The sequence below is a fragment of the Narcine bancroftii genome, chromosome 3, assembly GCF_036971445.1.
Source record: "Narcine bancroftii isolate sNarBan1 chromosome 3, sNarBan1.hap1, whole genome shotgun sequence".
In the NCBI taxonomy this organism is placed as follows: Eukaryota; Metazoa; Chordata; class Chondrichthyes; order Torpediniformes; family Narcinidae; genus Narcine; species Narcine bancroftii.
This window is the reverse complement of record NC_091471.1, coordinates 63,407,403-63,423,933: the sequence shown is the minus strand read 5'-3', so window position 1 is coordinate 63,423,933 and position 16,531 is coordinate 63,407,403. Positions and strand designations below refer to the sequence as shown.

At 38.4% G+C, this 16,531-nt stretch overlaps 1 protein-coding gene across 1 annotated transcript in view; it reads right to left on the bottom strand.

Moving 5' to 3' along the window:
* tln1 (talin 1) overlaps window positions 1-16,531 on the bottom strand; it is a 301,850-nt gene that overhangs the window by 20,024 nt on the left and 265,295 nt on the right. Inside the window, exons 49-51 of the mRNA XM_069924188.1 lie at window positions 16,138-16,254; window positions 15,347-15,532; window positions 2,012-2,119 (exon numbers count right to left, since the gene is read on the bottom strand). Coding sequence (XP_069780289.1) covers window positions 2,012-2,119; window positions 15,347-15,532; window positions 16,138-16,254 — 411 coding nt within the window. The remainder of the gene's footprint in view (window positions 1-2,011; window positions 2,120-15,346; window positions 15,533-16,137; window positions 16,255-16,531) is intronic.

Here is a 16,531-nt window from a genome sequence, read left to right as displayed (position 1 = left end):
ACATCCACAAAATGGATAAGATTTAACTGGGAGGTGTAGGAAATTTGGACAAAGAAAGATCTGTAGCTTTCTTGTGAAAAAGACACAACTCCAACCTGAGGTAAAAATATGCGATCTCTAAAACAAACAGAATTTACTCAGATAATCAAGGTCTCCAAATCCTTCCTCCAATGAGGAAGAAGTCAGAGATTTAAGATTGGTTTACCAGGGAATACAAATATAAATGCTTTTAACCAATACCGCAGACAGGAAGTACAAATTGTCCCAGTATAACTGCACCAGGGGAATGGCAAAGATCATCTAGCTGCAGATTCTGTTTTCACCATCCCAGGAAAAGAAGGCATTAATGAATCTCAACTGATTACTCACGAGTTCAGTTGGGCACCCTATGGCAATCAAATAGATGAGATGGACAAGGTAGGGACACCCAGCCATCTGAAACAGAATGGCCATAGGCAGAGATATTCATTGCTTTCAAATGGTAGAGTGCCAATTCTCAGACCAAGGAACAAAGGAGGAAGCTAATTACATTGCAATGCTTATTTAGTGAAAGGATGCAGAGATTAATGATACCGGAGAAAGAGGACTTCAATCATGAGCAGAGATGAGAAAATATGAATTACAAAACAGGAATGTTAACAGAGGCCTTGAAAACAATGAGAGGTTTGATAGAGAAAATCTTTCACTGTCAGGAATGGTGGTAATTAGAAGAGCCAGAGAAGAGACAATACAGGCAGACCTGGGTTAAAAACATCCGATTTACGATCAATCCTTAATTACGAACTGACAAGCCGACTAGAAGTAGAATAGTGTCAACTTCCGGTTTGAGAGTGGTTGAGTCGTCATTTTAATAGTAATGACCAAAAAAATTGTTAAATTTTATTATTATTGTGCCACCAACAGTCCCTGCACTGGTCCCGCCACTAGCCCTCACACCGATCCCACTGCCCCACTCCCTTGCTACAGCCCACCACCTACTCTCACACTGATATTAGGGAGGGAGGGTGGGGGAGAAGAGAAACAGCAGCAGTGGTATGCGCCATCGTGATGCCACTGTTAAGACTACACCGCACATGGCCTGGGCAAAGCAGCGGTTGGGCAGGGGGATGAGCAGCCTGGCGGAGGGGAGGAGAGGGAGGGAGGTTAGGGGGGAGAAGCAGCAGCAGCGGCGGCATGCACCATTGCAATGTCACTGTCAGCCTACGTCACACGTGGCCTGGGCAAAGCAGTGGGCAGGCAAGGGGACAAGCAGCCCAGTGGAGGGGAGGGAGGGAGAAGAAGCAGCAGCATGTGCTATCGCAAAGCCACTGTTAGGCTACGCCGCACGTAACCTGGGCAAAGCACCGGGCGGGTGGGGCACCACCAAGGACTCAGGGAGGGAGGGAGAAGTGAGGAGCGAGTGAAGGAGCCTGGCGCAGATTGGAAGGAGTGAAGATGCAAGAGGGCCATGGGGTACCTGACCTGTAGCCATCTCTTCTTCATCTTCTCCTGTAAGTTGATAATTTTTATGTAGATACTTTTATTATTATGTACAGTACTGAATTATTATATGTACTGCATTATTATTTTTAATATGTTTTAATGTATTGACGCTAAATAAGTACTTGTTCAAACTTGCATACATACTCAAATTAAAGACAGACCTAGATAATGGAACTCATTTTTAACCCGGGGACTGCCTGCAAGTCATTCAACAGAAGGAGTTATGATAGGAAATACACTTGACTGATATGGATGATGCAGAATTAGAGGAAGATTTAAATAAAGGAAATACAGAGATCCAGGTTATCAGGAAATAGGAAGAGGCTTTTAAAATAATTAAAAATAATAGTTGAAACAGACTCTTGAGCTACACGATTCTCTGAAAAAAAAGCTTAATTCTTTTAAACAATACTTTTTTGGGGGTTAAATTTTGGGCAAACAATTAGCTGCTAAAGGGTAAACTGTTCATTCACTCAGTTGGTAGTTCCTTGAACATTTAAACCACAAAACACTGCTCTTGATTACTTACAATAAGTACATGTTCCAGTAGAGCCAGGTATCCTTCAGAACATTCTTTGCCAAATCGAAGAGCCCGGGTACGAACATCACTGGACACCTCTGGGTGATAGGCTGCTTGCTACAGGAACACAACATGATCAAGTTCAACATTTTCTGATCTCAGTCACATAGTTTAAAAAAAAAGTGGACAGATACACAGATAAGATTAGTTAGAGGGATATTTCTCAGAGAAATAAGATTGTTAGATGATCAAACAAATCATAGAAACATAGAAAATAGGTGTAGGAGTAGGCCATTTGGCACTTCAACCCTACACTGTCATTCATTTTGATCATGGCTGATCATCCACTCAGTACCCTGTTCCAGCTCTCTCTCCATACCCCCTGATCCCCTTAGTCACAAGTACTAAATCTAACTCTCTCTTAAATATAGCTATGGAACCGGCTTCAATCACTTTCTGTGGCAGAGAATTCCATAAATTCACCACCCTCTGAGTGAAAAAATTCTTCCTCTTCTCAGTCCTAAAGGACTTCCTCTTTATCCTTAAAATGTGACCCCTGGTTCTAGACTTGCTCGACATTGGGAGCAATCTTCCTGCATCTAGCCTGTCAAATCCCTTAAGAATTTTGAACATTTCTATTAAATCTCCTCTTAATCATCTAAACTCCAGCGAGTACAAGCCCAGTCGTTCTAGCCTTTCTTCATATGCAAGTCCCGCCATCCCTGGTATCAATCTGGTCAACCTTTTCTGCACTCTCTCCATGGCAATGATGTCCTTCCTCAGATAAGGAGACCAAAACTGAACACAATACTCCAGGTGAGGTCTCACCAAGGCCCTATTCAACTGTATCAATACCTCTTTGCTCCTGTACTCGAATCCTCTTGATATGAACGCTAACATACCATTCGCCTTTTTACTGCTTGCTGCACCTGCCTGCCCACTTTTAATGACTGATGCACAGCGACACCCAGGTCTCTTTGCATCTCCCCTTTTCCTAATTGGATACCATTAAGATAGTACTCAGCCCTCCCATTCCTTCCTCCAAAGTGGATAACCACACACATCCACATTATATTGCATCTGCCATGCATTTGCCCACTCACCCAACCTGTCCAAGTCACCCTGCACACTCTTAACAGCCTCAACACAGCTTATAATCCCACCCAGCTTCGTGTCGTCTGCAAACTTGGAAGTGCTGTTTTCTATTTCCTCATCTAAATCATTAATATATATCGTAAATAACTGGGGTCCCAGCACTGAGTCTTGCGGTACCCCACTAGTAACTGACTGCCATTCCGAAAAGTAGCCGTTTATTCCCACTCTTTGCTTCCTATCTGTCAACCAATTCTCTATCCACCTCAAGACAATATCCCCTATACCGTGTGCCTTACGTTTGTATAGTAATCTCCTGTGTGGGACCTTATCAAAAGCCTTCTGAAAGTCCAGGTAAACCACATCAACTGGTTCTCCCCTATCCACTCTACTAGTTACATCCTCAAATCATCATGTGAAACTATGCTGGTTTATCCAGCAATGCAAAATTTTAGAATGATCTATAATTTTCAAAACTAAGAACCTCCTTCATTTACCCATTAATTTATTTTGCTTCCAAAATTTAATTCTAACTAAGGGGTTGGTGATAATTTCATTACCACTTCTTCCCTTTCTTCACTTCGTACGAATACGGGCCTCCTCATTGCCACTTTCAGTGATGCTCCAGGGTTAACACTATTAACTGTGACTCTGGATAATACACTCCCCAGCCAGGACATTTTGGGTTATTTCAGATAAATGAACAAAAAATATATTGAAATTCACGTGACATAACGAGGGATGAGCTATTTGCCATCTGCCTTTTCACAGTGGCATAAAATATTCAATTATTTAATTCAAAGCAGTGTATTTCTCCCAGTATTATCTTAATATTTATTGCCCTATAAATAAACCAAAAAGGTGATAATTGCTTTTGTAAATTGACTTCTATTTGTGCTTGCTTTACAGTGACTAAACTTTATAGGTTGGAAACTGTTCTGCGAGGTCTGAAACTGAAATGTAATAAAATGGAAATCTCAATTTTCTTTTTATGAGAAATAAATGAGGCAGTATCACTTTTTCATGTCCTTGACTCTTTTCACATCCTAGTAACAGATGATTCAGTCATTGAATTCTATAGATTTCCAACAAGGCAATCAAATCTAGATATCAAATTACTCTTGCCAATTAACCATAAGTGCATGTCTTATTTAACCTTATGGACACATTATTGAGTTATTATTTATTCCATTTAGTTACACAATTAATCAGTTAAATTAGAAAATGTTTCACCAAGAGATCAGCTATAGATTTAGGGAGACTACCCAATGAGTGGAAAATTACAGAAGCTTAGAGGTATAACCCAGTAACTACAGACCAGCTGGTTTAACTGCAGCATGGGTAAAGTTCTGGAAACAATAGAGATCGATTCAAAGTTTTTACAGCACAGAAACAGGGCCATCAGCCCAAGTTGTTCATGCCAACATAGTCTCATTTGACTGTGTTCAACTGGTATCCCTCCATGACATGTCTGTCTAACAGGCACTTAATTTGACAAGCATGGATGGATTAGAAGAAGCTAAGCTAACAATAATTTGTTAAAGACAAATAGCCTCAAGCTAACTTGATGAGTTTTTGGATGAAGTAACAGAGTCGATGAGATGCATATCAAAAATGCATATATGAAGTGCCGCATAAAAAGCTTGCACTAGTTTGAGGGGCATAGTATAAATCATAATGCAACAGTAAGATTAGAAAATTGGCTAAATAAAAGATTGTGGGTTGTCAGAGAAGCCAGCAGATTCCCTGACAACTTCATCAGCGAGAAGTACATCCAACTGCAGCTCCTGACAAACTGTGCTAAGGAATTAGTGTGCTCTCTTTGGCAGCACATATAGTAAAATAGGAATTATTGGCATGAGCAGGGTAGATGGGTGACAATCAGAAGATGGAAAGGGAACAGGCAGGCAGAACATGGCACCCCTGTGGCTGATCCCCTCAATGACAAGTATACCATTTTGGATACTGTTTGGCGGTGGGGGGGGGGGGGGGGACAACCTACTAGGGACAATCCAAGGTGATAGGTTGGGGGGGGGGGGGGGAGAATAAGGGACAATCCAAGGTGATCACATCTGTGGTACAGAGTCGGTCCTGTAGCTAAGAAGGGAAGGGAGGAGAAGACGAGAGCTGTAATGACAGGCGATTCCATAGTTAGGAGGACAGAGAAGAGGTTCTGTGGAAGGGATCACAAATCCTGGATGGTATGTTGCCTCCCTGGTGCCAGGGTTCGAGATATCTCAGATTGAGTTCATTGCATTCTCAGGAGGGAGGGTGATCAGCCAAATGTCGTGGTCCATGAAGGGACCAATGATGTGGGTAATAAGGGTGGTCCTGCAAAGACAGTTCAGGTAGTTAGGCGCCAAGTTGAAGGATGGGTCCTCCAGAGATGTGATCTCAGGATTGCCACTCATGTGACGTGCTAGTGGTGTTAGAAATAGAAGGATAATACAGCTTAACACGTGGCTAAAGTCATGGTACAGGAGCAAGGGCTTCAGGTTTCTGGATCCTTGAACTCCCTTCTAGGGAAGGTGGGACCTATTCTGACGGGAAAGTTTGCATTTTAACTGGAAGGAGATTAATATCCTTGCAGGAAGGTTTGTTCACGCTACTCCGGGGGTTTAAACTAGATTTGTAAGGGGATAGGAACCAGAGTGCCAGAGCAGATGGGGGAGAGGAGGAGGGAAAGATGATGTGAAAATTGCATGCACCGTTAGAAGTCAATGGGTTGTACGTGCTAGAAATGTTCTTAGGTTCATCTATTTCAATGCAAGGAGTATTGTAGGGAAGACAGACAAGCTTAGAGCGTGGATTGGCATGTGGAATTATGACAGTGTGACTATTAGTGAAACTTGGATGCAGGAGGGGCAGGACTGGCAGCTCAATGTTCTGGGCTTCTGTTGCAATAGAATGGGGGCAATGAAAGGAAGAGGAGTGGCATTGCTCATCAGGGAAAATATCACACCTGTGCCCAAGCAGGGCAAACCAGAGGGCTCGTCATGACCACGCTCACGGGGTTGCATTATAGACTGCCCATTAATGAGAATTGGAGCAAATCTGTAGAGAGATAGCAGACAGCTACAAGAACCACAAGGTTGTGAAAGTAGGAGATTTTAATTTTCCACATTTTGACCGAGACTCCCAATCTGTAAACAGGCTGGATGACTTGGAGTTTGTCAAATGTTTTCAGGAAAGTTTTCTAAATCAATATATAGAGGTACCAACTAGAGACAGTGCAATCTTATATTAGGGAATGAGACAGGACAGTTGACATAAGTATGTGTAGGGAGCATTTTTGGCCCAGTGATCATAATGCCATTAGTTTCAAGTTAATTATGGGGAAGGTTTGGTCTGGGCCTCAGGCTGACAATTCTAAATTGGAGAAAGGATTTAGAATGCATGGATTGGTATAAGTTGTTTTTGGGCAAGGATGTGTGAGGTAAGTGGAGGACCTTCAAAGGTGGAATTCTGAGAAAGCAGAGTTTGTACATTCCTGTCAGAATTAAAGTCAAAGTTAACAGGCATAGAGAACCTTTGTGTTTGAGAAGAAGAGAGAGATGTATAGCAGCTATAGGCAACATGGAGCAGATGAGGAACTTGAGGAGTATAAAAAATGCACAAGAAACCTCAATAAAGAAATTAGGAAAGCTAAAAGAAGACATGAAGTTGCTTTAGCAGACAATGTGAAGGAATATCCTTGGGTTTCTACAGGTATATTAAGAGCAAAAGGATAGTAAGGATGAAATTCATCTTAAATTAATTTTATACATCAATATTCACTCAAGAAACTGGCAGAGAGTCAAGTGAAGTAAGGAAAACAAGCAGCAAGGTCATGGACCCTATACAGATTGAAGAGGAGGCACTGCTGTCTTAAAGCAAATAAGGGTGGATAAATCCCCAGTTCCTGATGAGATATTCCCTCAGACCTTGACAGAGGCTAGTGTAGAAATTGGTGGGGCTCTGGTAGAAACATTTTAAATGTCCTTAGCCACAGGTGTGGTGCCAGAGATTTAGAGGGTATCTCATGTTGTTCCATTCTTTAAAAAAGCCTCCTAAAGTAACCCTGGAAATTATAGATTGGTGAGCTTGAAGTCAATAGTAGGTAAAAATATTGGAAGGTGTTCTAAGAGATCAGATGTACAATTATTTTGGATAGTGTTAGGTCTGCTTTGTTCATGAATGAGTGAGTCAAACACCAGACTGAGTCGAAAATCAAGGTTCTTTGTTCTTTATTGCCGGATTGTAACACTTGCAACTAACAGTGTTAGTTGGAGAAGGCGCATTCTGCCGTTATCAGCAAGTGGTGTTTTTTTATATACCTTAGGATACGTACTTAGTAAATTATCATACCATGACATTGTCCAATGAATAAACTGTTGCTGTCCCTCTCTGCTAGCCTCCTGCACATCAATTTGTCATCCCCACTCTTATCTTGAGAGTACAAGGTCACAACTGCATCTTGTTACGGCCCAGCATTGGGTGACTCCCTCTACATTCCCAGCTCATGATGTTTTTACCTAACAATAGCCAGAAACTGATTAGGGATAGTCAACATGGCTTTGTGCATAATAGGTCATGTTTAATCAATCTTATAGAGTTTTTTGAGGTTACAAGGAAAGTCTGTGTATGTTGTCTACATGGACTTTAGTAAGGTCCCACATGAGATGTTAGTCAGGAAGGTTTAGACCCTCATTATTCATGGTGAGGTAGCAAACTGGATCTGACATTGGCTGGATAGGAAAAGCCAGAGAGTGGTGGTGGATGCCTGCTTCTCAAACTGGAGGCCTGTGAACTGGTGGTGTGCCTCAGGAATTGTTCCTGGAACAATTGTTGATTGTCATCAATATCAATGATCTGGATGATAATGTGATAAATTGTATCTGTATTCAAAAAGATTGGAGGCATTGTGGACAGTTTTCAAGGCTTGCAGAGGGATCTGGACCAGATGGAAAAACAGCAGATGGAATTTAAGAGTAGGTGTTGCATTTTGGAAGGACAAACCAAAAAAGGACTTAACGGAAAAGGGTCGGGCACTAAGGAGTGTGATAGAACAGAGGGAACTGGGAATACAGATACACAATTCCCTTGTGAGTGGTGTCATAGGTAGATACAGTTATAAAGAGTTTTTGGCATATAGGCCTTCATCAATCAAATTACTGAGCATAAGAGTTGGGATGTTATGGTAAAGTTGGATAAGACACTGGTGAGGCCAAATTTGGAGTATTGTGTGCAGTTTTGGTCACCCAACTTCAGGAAAGCTATCACTAAGATAGAAAGAGTGAAGAGTAGATTTACTAGGATGTTGCATGGAATTCCTGAATTATAATAGGAATTAATACAGGAAAGGTTAAACAGATTCAGACTTTACTCCTTGTAGAAGAATGAGGGGAGATTTGATAGAAGTATTTAAAACTATGAGGGTGATAGAGTAATGTAGGTAGGCTTTTGCCATTGAGGGTAGGTGAGATACAAACCAGAGGATGTGAGTTACAGGTGAAATGGGAAAAATTTAGGGGGAACTTCTTCACACAGAGTGGTAGGAGTATGGAACGAACTGCCAGCTGAAGTGGTGAATGCAGGATCAATTTTAACATTTAAGAAGAATTTAGACAACTACATGGAAGGCTATGAACTAGGTACAGGTCAGTGGGACTAGGCAGAAAAATGGTTCGGCACAGATTAGAAGGGCCACAGACTGTTTCTGTGCTGTAATTTTCTATTGTTATAAAAGGAAACAATCAATGTGAAAAGTTATATATTCGCCTGGGGGATTGTGTACAGGGAAATTTTCCAAATATCAGAATTAAACATATTGCTTCCCCCCCCACCAAAAAAGCTAGTAATTGGGACTTGGATAATTAGATCACTATTTTAAATATCTACAAGATACAAGGTCTGGAATACACCTCCAGGTCCAGAGGCTGATTATATTATAGCATTCAAATGGGAGACAAATAGATATTAGAGAGTAAAGAAATGGCCAAGCCAGGGGAATAGGACCAGGTAGATTGTTCTTTCATAGTTGCTACAGTCTTTTTTTTTTTTTTAAATTTTTTATTTTTCACACCATAAATCACAATAGCCATGATATACACTTTTTCTTTTCCACACATTTACAGTGACTTTTTCTCCCTCCCCCCTCCCTCCTCCCAAGCCACCCCCCCATCCCCCCCCCTCTCATCCATTTTAGTTATACAATCTAGGTTGCATTAATTCAGTTAGACAATGTTGTCATTCAACAAAAATACACCAGAAATTCTACTGAGTCCATTCTTTTCTTTTCTTCTCCTTCCATCAACTTAGGTAATGTTTGTTCCCGGTAGGTTTTCGCTATTGTATTTAATGTAAGGCTCCCATACTTGTTCGAATATTTCAATATTATTTCTTAAACTATATGTTATTTTTTCTAATGGAATACATTTATTCATTTCTATATACCATTGTTGTATTTTCAAATTATCTTCCAATTTCCAGGTTGACATAATACATTTTTTTGCTACAGCTAGGGCTATCTTAACAAATCTTTTTTGTGCATCCTCCAAGTCAATTCCAAATTCTTTATTTTTTATGTTACTTAGGAGAAAGATCTCTGGATTCTTTGGTATATTGTTTTCTGTTATTTTATTTAATATCTGATTGAGATCATCCCAAAATTTTTCTACTCTCTCACATGTCCAGATTGCATGAATTGTTGTTCCCCTTTCTTTTTTACATCGAAAACATCTATCAGGTACTGTTGGGTCCCATTTATTTAACTTTTGCGGTGTAATGTATAGTCTGTGTAACCAATTATATTGTATCATACGCAGCCTCGTATTTATTGTATTTCTCATCGTTCCAGAGCATAACTTCTCCCATGTTTCCTTTTTTATCTTTATATTTAAATCTTGTTCCCATTTTTGTTTAGTTTTACCATTTGTTTCCTCATTTTCCTTTTCTTGCAGTTTAATATACATATTTTTTATAAATTTTTTGATTAACATTGTATCTGTAATCACATATTCAAGGTTACTTCCCTCTGGTAAACTCAAGTTGCTTCCTAATTTATCTTTCAAGTAGGATCTCAGCTGGTAATATGCCAGCGCTGTATCTCCCGTTATATTGTACTTATCTCTCATTTGTTCAAAGGATAAGAATCTACTTCCTGAAAAACAATTTTCTATTCTTTTAATCCCTTTTTTTTCCCATTTTCTAAAGGCAAGGTTGTCTATTGTAAAAGGGAGTAGCTTATTTTGCGTCAATATTAGTTTTGGTATTTGGTAATTTATTTTATTTCTTTCTACATGAATCTTCTTCCATATATTGAGGAGATGGTGTAATACTGGAGAAGTTCTATGTTGTACCAATTTTTCGTCCCATTTATATAATATGTGTTCAGGTATCTTTTCCCCTATTTTATCTAATTCTAGTCTCGTCCAGTCTGGTTTTTCCCTTGTTTGATAAAAATTTGATAGGTACCTTAATTGTGCGGCTCTATAATAATTTTTGAAGTTTGGCAATTGTAAGCCTCCTTGTTTATACCATTCTGTTAATTTGTCTAGTGCTATCCTCGGTTTCCCCCCTCTCCATAAAAATCTCCTTATTATTTTCTTTAACTCTTTGAAGAATTTTTCTGTCAGTTGTATTGGCAATGCCTGAAATAAGTATAGTATCCTTGGAAAAATGTTCATTTTAATACAGTTTATCCTTCCTATCAGTGTTAGTGGTAGCTCTTTCCAATGCTCTAAATCGTCCTGTAATTTTTTCATTAGTGGATTGTAATTGAGTTTATATAATTGGCCTAGATTTTTGTTTATTTGCACACCTAGGTATCTTATTGCCTGCGTTTGCCATCTGAATGGGGATTCCTCCTTAAATTTTGAGAAATCCGCGTTATTCATAGGCATTGCTTCACTTTTATTTACGTTTATCTTGTATCCCGACACTTCTCCATATTCCTTCAATTTCTTATATAGTTCTTTTATTGATAGTTCTGGTTCTGTTAAGTACACTATCACATCATCCGCAAACAGACTGATTTTATATTCCCTGTCTTTTATTTTTATTCCTTTTATATTATTATCTCTTCTTATCGATTCTGCTAGTGGTTCTATAGCTAGCGCAAACAATAATGGTGATAGTGGGCATCCCTGCCGCGTTGACCTGCTTAAGTTAAATTGCTTTGATACATGTCCATTTACTGTCACTTTCGCTAACGGTCCCTTATATAATGCTTTAATCCAATTAATATACTTCTCCGGTAAACTGAATTTTTGCAATACTTTGAACAAGTAATTCCATTCTACTCTGTCGAAGGCCTTCTCTGCGTCTAAAGCAACTGCTACTGCCGGTGCTTTATTTCCTTCTACTGCATGAATTAAGTTAATAAATTTACAAATATTGTCTGTTGTGCGTCTTTTTTTGATAAATCCAGTTTGGTCTAAATTTACCATTTTCGGTACCTGTTCTGCTAATCTGTTCGCTAATAGTTTAGCTATTATCTTATAATCTGTGTTTAGCAGAGATATTGGTCTATATGACGCTGGTGAGAGTGGATCTTTCCCTTGTTTTAGTATCACTGTAATTATTGCTGTTTTACATGAATCTGGTAAGTTTTGTGTCTCATCAATCTGGTTGATTACATCCAGGAGGGGCGGTATTATTAGGTCTTTAAATGTTTTGTAGAATTCTATTGGGAGTCCATCCTCTCCTGGTGTCTTATTATTTGGTAATTTTTTTATTATCTCTTGTATTTCTACTGTTCCAAATGGTTCTGTTAATTTATTTTGTTCCTCTATTTGTAGTTTTGGTAGTTCAATTTTAGTCAAAAATTCATCTATTTTCCCTTCTTTTTCGGTTCGGTATAATTGTTCATAGAATTCTCTGAAGTTTTCCTTAATTTCTTTTGGATTATATGTAATTTGTTTGTCTTTTTTCCTTGTTGCCAATACCATTTTCTTAGTTTGCTCTGTCTTAAGCTGCCATGCTAGGATTTTGTGTGTTTTTTCCCCTAGTTCATAATATTTCTGTTTTGTCTTCATTATATTCTTCTCCACCTTATATGTTTGTAATGTTTCATATTTTATTTTTTTATCCGCCAATTCTCTTCTTTTGGTTGTATCTTCCTTCATTGCTAATTTTTTTTCTATGTTTATTATTTCCCTTTCCAACTGCTCTGTTTCCTGATTATAGTCCTTCTTCATCTTGGTTGCATAACTTATTATTTGCCCTCTAATGAATGCTTTCATTGCGTCCCATAGTATAAACTTATCTTCCACTGATTCCGTATTTACTTCAAAGTACATTTTTAATTGTTTTTCAATAAATTCTCTAAAATCCTGTCTTTTAAGTAGCATGGGGTTTAATCTCCATCTATACATTCTTGGAGGGATGTCTTCTAGCTCTATTGCCAATAACAGGGGTGAGTGGTCCGATAATAGTCTAGCTTTATATTCCGTTTTCCTAACTCTCCCTTGTATGTGGGCTGATAACAGGAATAGGTCTATCCTTGAGTATGTTTTATGTCTAGTCGAGTAGTATGAGTATTCCTTTTCTTTTGGGTTTTGTTTCCTCCATATGTCCACAAGTTTCATTTCTTGCATTGATTTAATTATAAATTTGGTTACTTTGTTCTTCCTGTTAATTTTTTTCCCCGTTTTATCCATATTTGGATCCAAATTCAGATTGAAATCCCCTCCTATTAGTATGTTCCCTTGCGTATTAGCTACCTTCAAAAAGATATCTTGCATAAACTTTTGATCTTCTTCGTTAGGTGAATATATATTAAGTAGATTCCAAAGCTCTGAATATATCTGACATTTTATCATAACATATCTCCCTGCTGGATCTATTATTTCCTCTTCTATTTTAAATGGCACATTTTTGCTAATTAATATAGCCACTCCTCTTGCTTTTGAATTATACGATGCTGCTGTTACATGTCCTACCCAATCTCTCTTTAATTTCTTGTGCTCCAATTCAGTTAAGTGTGTTTCTTGGACAAATGCTATATCTATTTTTTCCTTTTTCAGTAAATTTAGTAGTTTCTTCCTTTTAATTTGGTTATGTATTCCATTAATATTTAGAGTCATATAGTTCAGCGTAGCCATTTTATATTTTGTTTATCTTCTCTTTCCGTTTTTCCATCATTACCTTTCCTCCTTTTCCATTTCTGTTTTCTTATTTTCAACTCTTTACCAGACAACATTCCTACAACATCCAACATTTTCCTTATTCTCCTATTTCTATCTTCTTTATCCCCAATCTCCCCTTCCCCTCCTGAGTTGCCCTTTATCCCTTGTCGGACAACCACATCTCCCCTCTCCATTTGGATTTGCGAATCCACTCGCAAGCGTCAACTGATTTTGCAGTGACCGCTCTTTTCCCCCACCCAGCCCCCCCCAGAAAAGATTTCGTTTTTTATATGTCACAAAGGTCACTCTTTTAGTTCCCTCCTTATTCTCTCTATTCCATTACCTTCCCTTATTAATTCTTGTCTATACTCTCTATGTTTTCCTCTAATTACAGATACTTTCACATATGCCCATTGTCTCTATTCACTCTTATACCTCTTTACCCGCATACATATCAATCGTGGTCATTTTTACCCTCCTTACCCGTCTTCATCCCTCAGTCTATTTTTGTCTTTACCCACATACATATCAATCGTGATAATTTTTGCTCTCATTACCCGTCTTCATCCCTCAGTCTATTTTTGTAATTGTTCTGCAAATTTTCGTGCTTCTTCTGGATCCGAGAATAGTCTGTTTTGCTGTCCTGGAATAAATATTTTCAATACCGCAGGATGCTTCAGTGTAAATTTATATCCTTTCTTCCATAAAATCGCTTTTGCTGCATTGAACTCTTTTCTCTTCTTTAGGAGTTCAAAGCTTATATCTGGATAAATGAAGATTTTTTGCCCTTTATACTCCAGTGGTTTGTTGCCCTCTCTTACTTTTTCATTGTCTTCTCCAGTACCTTTTCTCTTGTAGTATATCTTAGGAATTTTACTACAATAGATCTTGGTTTTTGTTGTGGTTGTGGTTTAGGGGCCAATGCTCTATGTGCCCTTTCTATTTCCATTTCTTGCTGTAGTTCTGGACATCCTAGGGCCTTAGGGATCCATTCTTTTATAAACTCCCTCATATTCTTGCCTTCTTCATCTTCCTTAAGGCCCACTATCTTTATGTTATTTCTTCTGTTATAATTTTCCATTATATCTATTTTTTGGGCTAGTAGTTCTTGTGTCTCTTTAGTTTTTTTATTAGATTCCTCCAATTTCTTTTTTAAGTCTTCTACCTCCATTTCTGCTGCTATTGCCCGTTCTTCCATCTTGTCCATTTTTTTCCCCATTTCTGTTAATGTCATATCCATTTTATTTATTTTCTTTTCTGTGTTGTTTATTCTTCTTCTTAAATCATTGAATTCCTGTGTTTGCCATTCTTTAAATGACTCCATTATCCTCTAACAAGAGCAAGTACCTCCTTTACCTTGCCTTTCTTTTCTTCTTCTATTTCCCTGTACTCTTCCTCTTCCTCTTCTTCTTCCTCTGGGTTGGCCATCTGTTGTTTCTTTGCTGCCCTTTCCTCCTCTTCTTTCTTGTTTCTATTGTCTTCTGTGGTCTCTTCTTGCTGCAGGTGTTCTGCAGCTGTCGTTGCCGGCTGTGGAGATCGACTCCCCAGCTGGTCCCCCCTCCCGTCGGTGTGTTTTTTTTCATGCGCATCGCGCATTTTTACTCGGCTCTGTGAGCCATTGTTGTAGTTCTCTTTCTACCGACCTGAGGTAGTGGGGTCTTCTCTCCACCGCGGGCCTCTTCGGACAGGTAAGGCCTTCACCTTTTTCCTCCGTTGTCTTCTCTTCCTCTCTTCTTTCCGTTGATTTTGATTTTTCTCCTTTTGTCTCCATCTTCTTTCTACCTTTATACTCACTTTTCTTTAACTTGTATTTCTGTGCCTTTGTATTTTCTCTTGTTTTTCCCGACTTTTCTGGAGAGGGCTGGAGTTCACCGTCCGGCCACTACTCCATCACGTGACTCCCCCCCTAGTTGCTACAGTCTTGATGCAGCCTTCTATACTGTGACCATTCTGTGGATGGCCCAATTAAAAGAAAAAACTTGAAAATTGCTAAAATGAATTGATGACAATGAGGAAAAACCTTGAATTCTTTTCCGAACCTCCCTATATTTGGGATATTTTGAGATGATGGCCATTCCTCTAAAGAGAAAGTCTCCCAAACTCCTTTCTTCCTTGAGCAAATAAATAAATAACTCTTTAATACCTTACAAGAATGAAGCATCTCTGCAATAGCTTTCCGACTAAGGTTGGCAGTGGCAATAACATCCTCTTGACGACAGGAGTTTCCTGCTGCCACAGCTTTAGCTGTAGCGACAGTAATACCTTTAGTCATACGGATAAATTCTTCTGGAGTAGAAGTTTTAGGTGGTGGCTCTGGTGAGCGAAATACCTAAAGGGAATAAAACATTTAAAAAAATTTTTTTTTTTAAAAGAGTACTTGTACAGGACATTTTTACTTTAAAAATTTCTTAATTTTTTTCTAACACATTGAAAATAAATTTTCATTAATTTTGAATTCATTATTCATATTACAGAAGGCACAGAATACAAAAGTCAGATATTAGCACTATTTTTAAACTGTAAGTTGACAAAGTTTCTTTTCTCTTGCTCCTTATTATCCATTAGGGAAATGACTTGATACTTTATCCATTCATCTGGATAATCCTGCAAAGCTTATTTTAAAAAAAAAACATCGAAACAAGAAATCTCCCCCATTTTCAGAGAAAGGCAACAGGAAAGAGAATCAGACTGATTTCTAACTTTCCATTGTGATCCTTTAAGGAAGTTATTTGTATGGATATTATACATGAACAAGATCAGACCTGGCTGAAACATACTTGATTAATTTGTCAACAATGTCTATGCTTTCTAAATAAATTACAAGACAATAAATGCAGATGTATTAAGACTTTTCATTTTTGTGGCATAAGTTATAGCTTGCAATGATAAATTGAACTAATGTTTCTCAAAAATAGCTAAATATAAAATATGTACCGCAAGTTCTTGACGGATGTGCTCAATTGTTGCCTCCAGAGCTCTTGTCCCTCTGGTGGCTTCATCTTCTACTGCCTTTACAGTTTTCAAAAGTGAAGTCACATTGGTTACCATCACCTAAGCAGAGAAGGAAACACTATGTATAAATCTAAGAATAAAATGATTAAGTTCATTCTTCTTACTGGAAATGCTATTTTCAAATAAAGTTTACTTATAGTTTAATTCTACATTTGTTTTCATGGAATGAACTGCAAACCAAAATTTCAACAGGGACAGCTATTGAATTAATAGCTTGGAGACTTGTTTTGTTCAGGTAGAGAACTTTTATGTCAGAAAGATTAGCTCAAAACCAATCCACACAAGGGGGTAACATTCATACAGTTATCTGGCCTAG